Below are 16,217 nucleotides of genomic sequence, written 5' to 3'. Positions count from 1 at the left end.
GTTGTAGGAGCTTGTGTGTGACAGTGTGAGTCTCCCTCAAAGTAACATTTCAGCGTTAGTGATATGTTTTTTGCAGTTAATGTGAGTGGGTTCTTAGGGACCATGAAGGAAAGAAAATGGAATTTTACTGTGAAAGAGAATTACTAAATGCCAAAAGTAAGTGGATGACCCAGTAATTTGTATTACCCCCAAATAAAACAAATGACAATGTAAAATTACAATTTGCAACCTGTTTATGGCCAGCATAATAAAGACTAAGCAGCTTTCGATTTCCAGCAGAAAAGAAGATAAATTACTCGTGCCAGATGTCCAACAACCAAGCAAAGTAACATGGAAATTTAATTTTTACTTGCTTAACTGTAGCATTTACGACTCCTAAACTACGGGTTTGGGTTCATAAAACAGTAAAGGTTGCAGCCATCTGGTGGGTTACAGAATAGATCAGAATGCAGAAGATGACTCTACATGCAGGAAGAATTTCTTAAGTGTGAGGAATCTATAGGCAGAATAGGATGATTTATCTGTTCATCCATTGAATGCCTTTATGTGATAGCCTTTTGTGCTAGGTCTGGAAGAACTGAAGATAAAACACATGTAGATAAACATCTCCATCTTTGCACAAACTTTCCCTGCCTGAACTAGCCACTCCCTGCAGACCTCACCTCCTCCCACTGGCCCTTCCCATCTTGGCCCAGCTAACACCTCCCCAAGGAAGTCATATTGGACCTTGTAGACCAGGGCAATTCCCTATATCACACATCCTCGTAACGCCACAAATCTCGCTTTGTGGCAATGATCACTATCGTTATTTTATATATTTGTGTTATTGTTTGAGTGATGTGGCTCCCATGAGCCAGTTAGCTCCCTGAGGTCAGGGACTCGACCTGATAATATTCATCACAGCATCCCCAGCTTACATTGTAGGTACCCAATACATATTTGTTAAATAAATACAACTCTACATTGGCTATGTTGAAAGAATGGCTGCAGCTGTCTTACAAAGACCTTTCAAAACCTTTTTCCCCCTAAATTATAACTTTTAAACACTTCATCAGTTTCATTCCTTGGAGTGTGAACAAACTGGCAAGTGAGACAATGGCTCAGAGTACTGGCAGCTGTCTGTTCTCTTTAGTTGTTAATTCTAGGTAATTTTGCAGTCATGTATTTTCCCCGTCCTCATTTGATTTTCACACTGGCCAGATTTGGAACAGCTGAGTGGTTTTAGGATCACTGTTAACAATAACAGATGGAGATTTGAACACAGTAGAGAGTTGGCTCCTTGAATAATGGAAATCTATTTTAAGCTACCATAATTGGTTCTATTAGCCCTAAAAAGCAACTAGCTATCTTGGGTTTGCACAAAAGTGCCAATGTTTTTATGTGATGAAAAGGTCAGAAGGGTGCATAGCGGTGCTGAAGTTCTGCATTCCTAGGGCAATAAGAAGAAATAAGACTGGAAGGTTTTCTCAGAGCCAGATTAGAGAACTGAATAAGAATCACCAAACCATCGGAGAACTTCCGCATCCATCTTGACTACAGTGATCTGTGAAGATTAACTTGCATTCCTTCATTTCTGGAGAAGCTCCTATAAGGAAAGCAAGTACTTTGTGGATAACAGTTTAGACATTATTGCCATTGTCTCCACGGAGTCATGGCCGAATCTCCCAAAGTACAAGGAGGGGAAGGACGCCCCGAGGTCACCATTTCCAGGGTTAGCCATCCGTAGCCCACCCCTGCTGAGCAAAATGTGGTCCTATTAAATTCCAAGCCCTCTCAAGTGGGCTTGTAAAAATATTCTGCTTTGCACTTGGTAGTGCTTTCTATTTTTCAAAGTACATCAGAATATACCGTTATCACCTCCATTACCCTTACCTTGAGTTTCTTCCTTTTAGCGTCAAGGCAACCACACTGGCTTTGATGAAGTCACGAGGAAGTTCAGGTGTGAGTACCCACTGCCAGCTGAGGCTGCATGCCTGCTCCACCCACAAGGCAACCCAGGTGCCTCACGTTGGTGACTTTACCTGGTCCAGAGCCTTTCTTCAGGCCTGAAGGCTCAGCCTCCTGCAGTGGTGGCTCACCAAAAAAGATCCATTACGTAATCCAGCTCACAAAACAGGTTTATAAGAAGGCCAACGTATTGATTCACAATGAGTATTACAACCGAGAGAAAATACGGACCCAAACACTTCCGACAGCTAACACGTGTGCTCTCTCTCCTTAGACAAAACCATGCTGGGAGTCAAATCACGGCCAAGGCTTGCTTGGTAGGTCTTAAAGCAGATTCCTTTGCCAACACAGCTTGAAAGGCCTTCTTCCCCATTTTAGGGATAGCTTGATGGCTCAGCACTTTTAACATTTAATAGGCTTTGACCTGGGAATGATTTCTGAAGATAATGCTTCTGTTGTGGTTATGAGTTGATTTTATAGGCTAACTCTCAGAGGACAATCTTATTTTCCTTATCTCCAAGTTCCTAGGAGGCACCCCAGAATTGACTTCTTGTACAGCTCGTACCCATGCACTTTTATTAAGAAAAATGAGGCACAAAGAAGTTAGATGACATTCTTTCAGTCATTCGACACATATTTTTACCTATTATGTGTCACACTGCAAGGTTGGTTCTCGGGAATATAACTGCATTAAATACAGTCTTTGCACACAAGGAGACAGACAAATAAGCAATTACAACAAAATTGGATAAATTCACTATTGGGGAAATAGAGGTCACAGAATCATATATGGTACGGATACCTAGTCCTGTTTACTATTCCTCGTTTTGTTTTGGTTTTAGCTATTTTGTCTTTCCAATTTCATAACCAAGGATAGCTGAACCGGTAGCTTTGGAAATATGAATATAAAAAATTGATGGGACAAATCCTCTAAGCAGCGAAGAGATCGTGGCTAGGATGAGGAAGTTTTAGAGGTACCTGTGCTGTGGGAGAAGTACCTTGTCTTTGACATGAAAATCATCAGGAACAAAGAGAAGAAAACACCTTGCAAGTTTCTGTTACTCAGTGGGAATCAAATATTACTTTGGAAGGATGAATTGAAGTTACAAACCAGATGTCATAGATATAAAGCACTTCTGAAAAGTGATAGAAATCTAAAAAAAAAAAAAAAAGAAGGAGAAAAAGAAAAATATCAGAGACAATGTGGACATTGTCATGGCCAGTGTGAGAAGGGTTTATTCAAGAACACAAGGCATGGAGTTTTATTTTTAATCCAAGTTTCTACCACTGGAAATCCATTTTGTTCACTAGATTCAGGAAGGCCAAAACCCATTCTGAGGTTCCTGAAAAAAGTCAAAGACATGTTTGGTTCAGACCTTTGACAAATTCATGAATAGACTTCTGTGAAGTTTTAGGATATTCCTGACTGCTTCTGCTGCCTTAACTAGTGTTAGTGAATTAATTTTGTTTGAAAGAAACTCTATTTCCCAGTGTAGAACTAGAAAAATATCCCACCCATCTTAGCTATTCTGAAGAAGGCATTAAAATGACATATATTCTACCTTTTTGCTTTTTTATCAATTTTTCAGAAGTTTTCCTATTAGCATATAAGTTACATGTCCTTGGGTACTAGGAGAAACAGAATATAATGTACCACTAGAGAGTTATTTGCAACTAGCTATCATTTTGACAGATAATAGCATTCTGTAGTAAATTACGTTTACACCGTATTATACAACATCAGCAAACCAAATGAATCAGCAAATGATGAATAGTTTGGCTTTCTAACCAAAAGAGCTCTGTTAATTTTCTTTGGTAATTAGTTAATTTCATGAATAGGTTCTTTTGATATTTTAACTTTAAAAAGAACTGTCTCCAAATCTCAACTTCTGAATAGTATCAGATGCTTTGTCAAAGATTGTCTAAGCAATTATCTGCATGGCAAGTTCATTCTGAAGTCTTAATGTGCATCAGAATTAATTTGGATGTCTGTAAAATTTCAGGCTCCTGAACCATTTTGAAGGGAGATTGTAATTCAGTAGATTTGGGACAGAGTTCTATTAACTGCATTTTATTTTTTAAAAAACTTTTTTTTAAGTTTATTTATTTATTTTGATGTGGGGCTCAAACTCATGACCTGACCTGAGCCGAAACCAAGAGTCAGATGCTCAACCAACTGAGCCACCCAGGTGCCCCTAGAACCTTCATTTTAAATCCAGGTTCTGGTGATTTTCAGGCCAAGGTTCTGTTGACCATTTTACTAATTTTCTCTTGTGTGACAAATTACCACAAATTTAGTGGCTTAAAAGAACACACCTTTATTATTTCATTTTCTGTGGGTCAGAGATGTGGGCACAGCTTTGCTGGATCTCAGGGTCTCACAAGGCTAAAATCAAGATGAGAAGAGCCTGTATTGTCATCTAGAATCTCTACTTCTAAGCTCATTTAGGTTGTTGGCAGAAGTCATTTTTTTGATGTTGTTTTTTGTTTTGTTTTGTTTTGCTTTGCTTTGCTTTGAGGTTGTTTACTAATGGCTCTGGCTTCTTACTGGCTGTTTACCAGAAGCTGCTTCAGGACCTAGAGGCCACCTGCAGTCTTCTGCTACCTGACCCTTTCCATAGTTCAGCATGGTGGTTTTCTTCTTTAAGCCTCACAAGAGATCCTCTCTGACCTCAGGGAAGGCCCCATCTCTTTTGTAAGGGCTTTTACTTCATTAGGTCAGCCTCACCCAGAATAGTCTCCCTTTTGAATAACTCAAAATCAACTGATTTGGAATGTTAAATACACCTGCAGAAATTTCATCTTTGCCATATAATGTAACCTACATCCCATTCATGGTCCCGCCCACACTCAAGGGAAGGGGATTAAATGGAGCATTACCCCAGTGGGTGGGAATCTCAGGGACTATCTTAGAGTTCTGCCTACCACACCCACCTCTGAGAAGCACATATTTAGAAAGACAAAAATCACAGATTCAGTGTGAGACAAATGGGGATGATAGAACTAGCCCCATAGATGTGGTTGTTCTTATTGATAATAAGGTAAAAATAAAGGATGCTAACAGGGTCAAGTGCAATGGCCCTTTGAGGAAGAGAGCAAGGAAATGAGAGTTTTGTGTCTGTCTAGGTAAAGACTGGTCTCATTTTCTCACCTTTGTCCTAACCAGTCAGGAAAGCCTTGTCACTTACCTTTTAGAAGGTTAAATACTCTATAAGAAGGAATTCTAGGGACACCTGGGTGGCTCAGTTGGTTGAACATTCACCTCTTGATTTCAGGTATGAACCCAGGGTCATGGGATTGAGCCCCTCGTTGGGCTCTGCACTGAGTGTGGAGCCTGCTTAAGATTCTAACTCTCTCTCCCTCTGCCCCTCTCCCCTGCTCACATGCCCTCTATCTCTCAAATAATATATATATATACATATATATATATGTATATATGTATATATGTATATATGTATATATGTATACATATATATATACACACACACATATATATGTATATATATATATATACATATACATATGTATATATATATATATTTTTTTTTTTTAAAGGAGGAATTCTAACTTTGGCAGTTATTTTAGCATTGCCACAGGAATGGAAGGGTTGTTAATATCTGTTGAAATGGTTTAAAAAAGGCATCTACTCCTGTCCCTTAAAGAGTAGTTACTACTTTTTAACGTCTCTAATTAAGATCAATAATTTTCTAGAAAAATTTACAAAACCTGATACCAGAAGAAATAGAAAATCTAAACAAAACAATTATCATAGAATAAATAGAAAATTTGTCAGTTATCCCTGAAAAAGTAACAGAAGGAGCAGTTCACAGGGGAATTTTACTGATCTCTAAAAAATAGATATTTCCAATGGTATTTAAACTGTTATTGACCATAGAAAAGAAGGATGCTTCTTAATTCTATTTTGAAATAAACATAGTAAGATTTATTATTATTATCATTATTATTATTATTTTAAAATGTTTTTTATTTTTTTAAGTTTATTTCTTTTGAGAGAGAGGGAGAGAGCACACATGGGAGGGGCAGAGAGAGAATGAAAGAGAGAGAATCCCAAGCAGGCTCTGCACTGCGGGGCTTGCCACGGGGCTTGAACTCATGAACCGTGAGATCATGACCTGAGCCGAAATCAAGAGTGGGACGCTTAACCAACTGAGCCATTAAGGCATCCCAACATTAGTAATATTTAAAACTAAGAAAGATTGTGTCTAAAATGAAATCAGTGGGCAATCTTATGTATTTCTGTGCAAAAATTCTTTTTTTTTAAATATGAAATTTATTGTCAAATTGGTTTCCATACAACACCCAGTGCTCATCCCAACAGGTGCCCTCCTCAATGCCCATCACCCACCCTCCCCTCCCTCCCACCCCCATCCACCCCCAGTTTATTATCAGTTTTTAAGAGTCTCTTATGATTTGCCTCCCTCCCTCTCTTTTTTTTCCCCCTTCCCCTCCCCCATGGTTTTCTGTTGAGTTGCTCAGGATCCACATAAGAATGAAAACATATGGTATCTGTCTTTCTCTGTCTGACTTATTTCACTTACATAACACTCTCCAGTTCCATCCACGTTGCTACAAAAGGCCATATTTCATCCTTTCTCATTTCTGTGCAAAAATTCTAAACAAATATTAGCAAAATAATCGAGTAGCTCAGTTTTAAAAAAAATATATGTATATATACATACATAAACACTTCTACTGTGATAAAGAGGAGCTTATTCCAAGAATACAGGAACAGTTCGCCATTAGGAGATATCTATTAATGTCACTCATAAAATTTGTTTGGTTATCTCCATACATCCTAAAAAATGCATTTGACACACAATAATGCCCATCCTTCATAAAACTCCCCAAAATAAAATAAATAAGTACTTCCTTAACATGATAAAATATATCTGTCTCAAAAACCCAGAATCATATTTACTAGAACACTAAAAGCATGCCTAGCTAAAGTCAGAAATTTTCAAGAATGTCCAATATTTTCACTTTATCTACCACCATCCTCAAAGTACTGGCCAACACAATTAGGTAAGAGACAGAAATACCTGGTTAACAAGTTGGAAAGGTAAAATGATCACTTTGCGTACCTGGAAAATTTAACAGATTTCTCTTAAAAACATTCTTTAAAAATAAAATTCAATAGGGATAGGATACAAAATGCAAAAAAATCTATGGCATTCATATATGTAAATACAACCAGTTATGCATTTAAAACAACCATAAAAAGATAAAATAGGAATAAAATTAATATAAAGAAACATATAAGATCTTTCTAAAGTAAACCTCAGAAAAATGCTCCTGAGAGACATAAAAATGACTTGAACAATAACAAATGGTCTATTATATTCTTGAATTGGAAGATGAATATATAAAGATGCCAATTTTTCCTAAATCATAAACAAGGTCATTTTAATATCCTGATGAAAAATAGGCTGTCAGTAACAGCCAAGAAAAAATTGACATGGAATAAGAAAGAAGAGAAGTATCTGTTTCACCACGGTACTGGTACATAAGTAGAGAAAAATATCTAATGACAAATTAGAAAGTTTAGGACTTGAGTAAATGATAAAAGGGGCACATCTAATCAGTAGGAAAGAGAAGGGCTACTGAATGAAGGGTGTTGTGACAACTGAATAATCATCTAGAGAAAAAAAAATGTGCTTAATCCAGAGTTCACACTACTGCTAGGGTAAATTTCAAAAGCATCAATAATTTTAATGTAAACATGAAACCATAAAAGTAATAGGAGAAACAACAGTAGAATCCATTTATAACCACAAAGTAGTGCTTTCGATCCATGGCACAAAATTCAGTTAAAAGACTGATAAATTTGACTACAAGAATGAACACAGTAAAAACCATTAGGGAAAATTATTTGCAGTTCATCACATACGATAAGCAATTTTTCCTGGTAAATAAGGAAGTTCTAATAATTAATGGAGAAAAGACCATAAACCAGTAGGCAAATGAGTAAAGGATAAAAATGGACTGTTTATAGAAAAGGAACTACAAATGGCTCTTAAATGTATGAAAAGTTGTTTGGCCTCATTCAGAATAAATTCTTTCAAAAGACTTTTTTTTTTAATTTTTTTATTTTGATGTCTACTATGTGCCAATAATGTTGGCCTTCTGGGTATAGGAGACACAGCAGTGAACCAAACAAAGATCTCTGTTGAGCTTACATTCAGGTGGAAATGAAAATTAAAGCTACACTGAAATGCCATTTTAATCTACCAGATTGGTAAAAATCCAGAAGTTTGACATCACCCTCTGTGGACAGAGGCAGAAGGTGCTCTGCACTCTTATACTTTACTAAGGTAAACCAAGAGGCTAATGTGCTACAACTGCTGTGATATGTAATTTGGCAATAACTATCAAAGTTACAAATGTACAAGCCCTTTGAGCCAGCAATTCTATTTCTAGGGATTTCTCCTATGGATTACTAATATAGGAGAGAAATGACATATGTACAATGTTTATCGCTAGTGTGTTTACAATACCAGATTAGACACAATCTGACAGGAAGGTGCTTTGATGATACATCCACACTATGGAATACCAGAAAGTTGTAAAAAAGAATGTGGAAGAATTTATGGGGAAAGATCTCTGAGATAGATCATTAAATCTACACACATGTGTATAGTATGCTATCATTTACATAAAGATAAAAATAACATATACATACATATAAACATATAAATCTATGTATCTATGTATCTATATCATCTATCTATCTACAAAAAACCTAAAATCCTTGGTTGCCTGTGGCAGAGGAAGGAAAGAAGGGAAAGAATTATGTATGTGATGTGGTAGAAAGTGGCTGTCTGTAGGAAATGGGGTAAAGGGGAATAATATCCCTAATATCCCTCCCTAGTTTATAAAATTTTAATCATGTGACTGTATTTTTTATTCAGAAAATTAAATACAAAAATAAGTCTTATTAAATTTTTTTCTAATTAAAAGAGTATAATTCTGACAGATGGTTTCACAGTATTTCTATTTCGGTAACCTATACCAGTGTTTAATCATCTTCATGGATAAGAAGCATCATATTCTTTTTTTTTTTTTTGATGCATATGGAAATTTTAAAAAATTTAAAAAAATTTCCTTTGATAAGCATCATATTGTTGATTACACTTAAATCTTCCTTTTTGATTTGTCTTCTTAAGAAGCAGCTGCTCAAACTTCTCTTTAAATTATAGGTCACCTCATTTCCATTCATGTCCAGGGCTTTGTATAAAAAGAAGAGACATCTGTGAAGCAAAAACTACATGTATTATGTAAAACTCAAGTTTCAATATAAAAACCAGAAAAGCAAGACCCCAGATCCCAGTGGAATGAAAGAAAGACCATATGCCATGGGTCTGAAATTTCACCTCCTACCTTGAAGTCAGCTGAAGATAATATTAGAAGGACTTGATGTCACATAGTCCTAGAAAAGGAGGACAGATTAGAATTCATCTGATTTGTAACTTGGCTTCTTGCTAAAATTGTCCCTGAAATCAGAGATGTCCTTGATATTCTTCTTAGGGACCTGTTTTAACAAAATGCAAAGAAGGAAATGTTTGTAGTCAGTTTCCAACTAAAGTTTTTTTCTTTCTACTTGGCATTGAACGCTAAGAATGTTTTTCTCTACTTTGCTCCCCCTTTAACTATGCTGCAGGTCTTGTGCTCAGGAAGTGGGGGTGGGGAGGAGAAATGAAAGAAACAGTGTTGAGAGAAATGGGTTAAAGGTGTCACAGTTGTAGACAGGAAATCTAGCAAGTGATGGAAACTACCAATATCCTTGCTAGATGGAGGGCATGGTTCTCTTAGTACATTGGAAAATGTTGTATCTGTTTTTGCATTGCTATTGACTGCATACAGACCAGAACAGCTTTCCTTCTTAAAAAATAGGGACCAAGCAGAGACTGCCCTTGACTCCGGTCAAGAAAGCGCTTCCTCCAATACCAGAACTAGAAGTTACTTCCACGATGCATCTGCAAGATCAGTATACACGGTGAGTGAAGACTGGGCTTTACTGATGATTTGTCTTTATTCGTTATAAACATGAAAGATCCAAGGAGATGCAGTTTACCTCAAACTTCATTTCTATCTGGGTGTAGGAGATAGAAGGTGATGAACTTGCAAAAGTACTTCATATGAATTAGATGGCATGAAATAAAATCACTATTTTCTCCAAGGTCTAGGAAGGACCAATAAACTAATCTCTTAGTCTATTAAACAACATGTGCCCCTGAGATGTCAGCTCATCCCTTGGCTGTTTCCTAAGGTTGGATCATACATAATTCCAGGAGGCTAATCGTTCTTTAGTCAGAACATGAGAAAAGAGAGAATGTAAATTTATAAAGCCAGACTACCCACTGATCCTCAATTACTGAAATTAAAAACTTCCCTCAATATAGGATCTGATAATAAATCTAATGTACATTGATTTTCATGTGCTTGAATCCCAAACTATGGTCAGAAGTGCCTTCCAAATGTATATACAGTAAAACCTTGGATTGTAAATAACTTGTCTGTGAGTGTTCCTCAAGACAAGCAAACATTTCTAATAAATTTTAACTTGATAAACGCTTGAAAAATGAGTGATGTCTTGTAATACAAGTAGTACATGATGCTGAACAAACATCACGTGATTACTGAGCCAATGGTTCTTGAAATTTGCTTTGATATACAAGTGCTTTGCATTATAAACATGTTTCCGGAATGAATTATGCTCGCAAACCAAGGTTTCACTGTATATTTTTTAAGTAGGCTCCACATCCAGCATGGAATCCAATGCAGACTTGAACTCACCACCCTGAGATCAAGACCTGAGCTGAGATCAACAGTCTAACGCTAAACTGACTGAGCCACCCAGGCACCCCTCTTAGAATTATTTTTCATTTATTCAACAAATATTTACTAAGTAGCTGTTATGTTAAGGCACTATTGATAGCTGTGGTAGGGGATATAAAAATTATAACAGGGAAGAGGAAAGACCCTAGCATTTATTAGTATCCTTTAATTGTCCTTGGTGGTGATAAGAATAAATGATCTAGACTTTGTTTGTTTGTTTCAGGTGTAGAATTTAGTGATTCAACACCTCCATACAACACCTGTGCTCATTATAACACATGCACTCCTTAATCCCCATCACTTATTTCACCATCCCCAATCCACCTCCCCCTCCCCTTTGGTAACCATGTTTGTTCTCTATAGTTAAGAGTCTGTTTCTCGGTTTTCCTCTCTTTTCTTTTTCCCCTGTGTTTGTTTGCTTTGTTCCTTAAATTTCACATATGAGTGAAATCATAGGGTATTTGTCTTTCTCTACTGACTTACTTTGCTTAATATAATAAGCAAATTATTACTCTCTAGGTCCATCCATGTCATTGCAAATGGCAAGATTTCATTCTCCTTATAGTTGAGTAATAGTCCAATGTGTGTGTGTGTGTGTGTGTGCGCGCGTGCATTACTAGATCATTTATTCTTTATGACACTTGGGTAATTAGTCAAGATTCTAGCAGGAAACCAATAGTATACTCAAACTGAATCATTTGAGGTGAGTTTAATAAAGGGTCTATTAAGCCGAGATGTGGGAAAACCCAAAAAGAGAGTGCAGCACCCCAAAACTAGTTAACAGTAGGGCACTGCTACTATCCCTAAGACTAAAGGGGCAAGGAACCCAGAAAGATAGGCACAGGCGCAGACATACACATACACACACACACACACACACACACACACACACAAAATATATGGGGAGGGCTGCCTGATAAGGACTGTGACTTTTGGCCAAGTGACACAACAGCCTGCAATTGCCCTGAAGAGAGAATAAATATCTCAGTTTGGCTGTTCTCTCTTTCCCCGATGTGCTAGTACTTACCATTGGTCAAACCCAATCAGAGCTAGAGGACAATGGAGCTTGATTGAAGTAGTTCATATAGACTGGCCTCAAGGGTAACTGTAGGGTGGGAAAGAAGTGGAGTGCAGATATAGAGAGGCAACCGAAGGGATAGACTGTAAATGGCTCAAAATGTCAAACTGGAAACTGAATGCCAAGTATATATTTGTGTTCAGGACTAGAGAGAAGCAGGTCTTAGTGTTTGGGTCTTAGTGGAATCAGAGTCTGCTGTTGGCTTAGAAATTGCTAGGTAGACTTTAATGTAATCATGTGATTGCTTTAATGAAATATTATGCTTGATATCTCTCATCCTGGTCCTCGTTCTGGGATGTTCAACCTTTCATATGAAGAGATCCCCTTTCATTCACCAAATACTTTTTGAGCACCTACTGTATGCCAAGAATTCTGCTGCTCATTGTCAAAGTAACATGCAGTCAGTGGAGAAATCAGATTGAGTGCCAATAACATGATACAGGTATTCATTCATAGGGGACTCAGGGAGCATAATGGAGAGACAGCTCATTCAATGGAAATTCTGCCTAGTACATAATACATGTTCAATAAGTATTTGTTGAATGAATATTAAGTCCCAACTTCTGTGTTTCTTTAAAAGAAACTTGGCGTGAACACTTACACTTTATTTTATAGAAGAGGACAATAACCCAAACATACTGTGGTGACAGAGGCTTAAGGAGACCCTAGTTTCCTGGGTCCTAGGCTGAGACGTTTGTTACCACTAGCCACACTGTCTTCCTAGGTTTATAACGGAGGCTCCATTGTCTACCACAGGATTAGAAAGAGCTCTTAATCAGTGATATTGAGAAGATTTTTGGTGTCCTTATAAGACACAGTTTTAATAAATGGTTTAAAAATTATTCTCCACTAATTATTTTCAGATAATAACATTCTTGCATGAATAATATTTGTCTTTTTTTCTCTTTATCTTCAGAATATCCCTCTGAATTCCTCCGGACCATTTGGACTAAACCCTTTTGAAGAATACTCATAATTTTATTTCAGGAATGAGTTAACTAGTAAATATATGGGTCCAGCTGAGAATGCACAATGGGAACACTAGGAATGGTCACTGGCTGATGAAAACTGGCTCAAGAGCATTCATTTGGCCCACGAGATCAAAGAAACCAGAGTTTTTTCAGGAAGCCATCATGAGTCATGGAAAACAAGCTGATGACACCCATAAAAACAGTAATGGGACGCTTCCTCTCCTTGTTTATCTATCATTATACAACTACAGTGGCCTCAAGATTTTGATATTGAAAGGAACCAAAAACCAAGGTCAAGGATGAAAATCCTTTCTCTCATTAGCCCACATTGCAGATTCTGATTTGATGGGTTTCCTATACAGAGGGATTGTTTCTATTTGGCAAATTACTTAAGAGGGCCTGGGTTGTTTGTTAATGTATTTGTTTGGATTTATAAATTTTGTCTCCTTTTGGCACTGAGGATGCTTTAAAAAATTCAAAGATACCAAAATCAAATGACTTTAAGTGAAATACTAAGTGAAACTTGAATATTGAAACATAATAGCAAAATGTTTCTTCTGATTCTTTCAGCGTTCATATCATTTATAGCTATCACTGATGTCAAGAGTAGTTATTAATTACAATAAGAGCACATATAGACGATTTTTAACATTGAAAAATATAAAAACACCTTTCCAGAATTCAGGTGGAATTTAATCTCCTGGTGTCATTATATGGTTAAAATTGCTTTTCTGAGAAGATTTCTAGATTTTAATGGCAGGGTCAGGTTTAATATTAAGCAAACTAACAGGAATGAATGATTCAGCATACAGAGGGTTTTTTGGTATCCTCTCCCTCTCTCCCATCCCCTCTTCTCCCCTCCCCACCTCTCTCCTCCTCTCCTCTCCTTTCTTTTTCTAGATCACAAACTGAGATTCTAATCATAGCATTTAGGTTTTGAAGATTTGGAAAATGGAATTCTACTAGTCTCACTTTTTATTGTCCCTGTAAACTTGATTAATAGGTCAAGTTCAGGTCTGGGACTATTCAGCAGGAGTTGAGGGATATCACACTCCTTGAGGGATAGATATTATATGATTTATAATAGGCCAAATTATTGTTTCCTTGAACATTGCCTATTATGTTCAGACAAATGACTTGGAAATCAATGGGAACTTGGCTTACAAAAGGCATAAATTAAGCTTCAAATTCTGTTAAATTGTGGCAGCTTCCTGAAAGCTAATTTCACTTATTTATTGAAATAATAGACTTTAATAGATATTGTGAAGCATTCAAACATGTGGATGGCCTGGTGTCTGCCTGCAAAGAATCTATACTCTAGTAGAGGAGACAGGATACACTACTCCTAGTTATAATGCTAGACACAAGGGTAAGATAGGGTAAGATAAATGTCATCTACAGGCTCCACGCTTCCTGCTGAGAATTCACAGGCCAGTAGAATCATTTCCAGCTGGGGGTAAGCAGGGTAGGCTTTTCAAGAAGGTGGCTTTAAGCAACATTGAAGATAGTTTTTTTCTGATCTTTCTGGAGAGGTGGAATTTCCCAAGTATATACTTTCTCAGCCCTCGTAACCCTTTCAATATCTACTTTTTACAATTATTTTCATGGTTATCAATTAATGTCTATCTCCCTTTCTAGACTGATTCTGCTCACCATAATATTCCTGGAAGCTGGCATGATACTTGGCTTACAGAAAGTTCTTAATACATATTTTTTTGGATAAAGAACAATTTACTGAGCCCCTCTGTATGTCAGGCACATGCCACAGATAGCCTCACTTCTTCCTTACAATGATTCCTGGAGACAGGTGTCATTGTCCCTAAGGAACTAAGGCCTGAGAAGCTCACCAATTTGCCTGTGATCTCAGGAACAATATGCAGATTCAGTCCTAGACTGAAGTATATAAAATATGCTTTTGTACCTAGCCACTTTTGTGGCTAGTATAGCAGGATCATGATTTGAGTGGTTCTTAAGGAGGGGGGAGGAATTGACCATCAGAATCCAAACAGGGCTCTGTAAGCATGGAAGAGGAAGAAGAAAACTGTCAGGTGCCTCTGTGAATGTTTCTCCTCAATTCCAAGGAGATGTGCAGGGAGATGTGTTTAAAAATAAAACACAGGCTTGGTTTTTCCCCCAGAACAATCTCTTGAGGCGTGCTAAGGCTATTCTTTAAGCATGTCTCAGTGCCGAAACTTTCATGATGGGTCTCCACAAAGTTGTCACGGCATCATTATCTCTCTCCAAAATTATGTCTATTTTCAGATGGACTGTAAAAATAGCACATCTATTTTCACACAGAAGAGTGGTATCAGTGTGTGATATTACAAAAGCAGGCACATCTGTAATGAAGAGCCACACAGTAGGCATTATATTTCTTTCATAACCGTATGCCAATTTCCTTTTAGGGAATTGCCTTTGACCCATGGAACAATGTCTTGATAGGACTGTTAATCAAAGTTTCTTGCTAATCAGCCAACGGATGACATGTGGCCAGAGCTAGACCAATCTGACCTTCTTTATCAGGACTTTGGTTTATAGGTGCAATGATGTACGGGCAAGAAAAAAAATGACTGGAGCTTATTCATTCCAGCAGCAGAGTTGAGTCATTCCTGCTTTTAAACTCCCCAACACACCCCGAACTCCCATCAAACTGCCTTGGTTCTGAGTCTGGTTCTCTAGCCTTCCCTTTGATTCTGTGAGCTACCAATAATATCTTTGTAAAATATCCTTTTCCTGCTTAAGTTTCCAGACTTGGCTTCTGTTGCCTGCTGAATATAACATCTAACATCTATTTTATTTAGTAAAGTCATAGGATGTCTGAGCTGTAGGAAATCTTATAGATCATCTGGCTAACTCCTCCATTTTACAGCTGAGGAAAACCGAAGCCCTGGAGGCTGAGGGTTTCACCCAAGTTCACATCACAGAGCTTGTCAGTGACAGAACTGAGATTAAGACAAGGGCTCGTTTGCCCAGGGAACTGGAGTCTGCTTTTTATTTTAATTCCTTTTTAGTACAAACCAGAGCCTCCTTCTCTGTCTCTCCCCTCTCTCTCTGAAATGCTTAATAGAAAATAGTGACTTAAAAAAAACCTTCACTCCTCCCCTCCCCCAACTGACAATTTGCTCTGTTTCGTTTAAACACTTGTTTCAGAGATAGTCCTTTCTGGGATTTGGCATCTGGTAATGACAGGCATCAGTTTGTATCCTTATATGGAGCCTTGATTCTTTCTAGCTGTCTTTAAATGTTTATTTTCCCCTTACATGAAAATGTTGGGACAGGAAGTGGTTTGCTCTAAGGAAGCGTATGGGGTGGGGTTCTCAAAGTGATTATTTTCCACTTCCAAGTCTAACTTCTAGCCATGTGCA

General features: G+C 37.5%; 2 protein-coding genes across 5 annotated transcripts in view; both read left to right on the top strand.

The window, feature by feature from the left end:
• Nucleotides 1–15,726, top strand: part of TMEM156 (transmembrane protein 156) — a 54,000-nt gene extending 38,274 nt beyond the window's left edge. For 2 of the 4 annotated variants that reach the window (XM_049631970.1, XM_049631969.1), the window contains exons 6-8: nucleotides 2,222–2,264; nucleotides 9,859–9,961; nucleotides 12,798–15,726. In XM_049631970.1, the coding sequence (XP_049487927.1) occupies nucleotides 2,222–2,264; nucleotides 9,859–9,961; nucleotides 12,798–12,857 (206 nt within the window). In that variant the 3' untranslated portion in view covers nucleotides 12,858–15,726. The remainder of the gene's footprint in view (nucleotides 1–2,221; nucleotides 2,265–9,858; nucleotides 9,962–12,797) is intronic. The other 2 variants (XM_049631972.1, XM_049631971.1) reach the window with 1 other exon arrangement.
• The window catches only part of RPL9 (ribosomal protein L9), a 457,174-nt gene extending 441,252 nt beyond the window's left edge, over nucleotides 1–15,922 (top strand). The window contains exon 7 of the mRNA XM_049631981.1: nucleotides 15,747–15,922. Coding sequence (XP_049487938.1) covers nucleotides 15,747–15,907 — 161 coding nt within the window. The 3' untranslated portion in view covers nucleotides 15,908–15,922. The remainder of the gene's footprint in view (nucleotides 1–15,746) is intronic.
• The last annotated feature ends 295 nt before the right edge of the window (nucleotides 15,923–16,217 follow it).

The sequence above is a fragment of the Panthera uncia genome, chromosome B1, assembly GCF_023721935.1.
Source record: "Panthera uncia isolate 11264 chromosome B1, Puncia_PCG_1.0, whole genome shotgun sequence".
Taxonomy (NCBI): Eukaryota; Metazoa; Chordata; class Mammalia; order Carnivora; family Felidae; genus Panthera; species Panthera uncia.
Note: the sequence above shows the minus strand (reverse complement) of the source record. Positions and strands in the feature narration are given on the sequence as shown.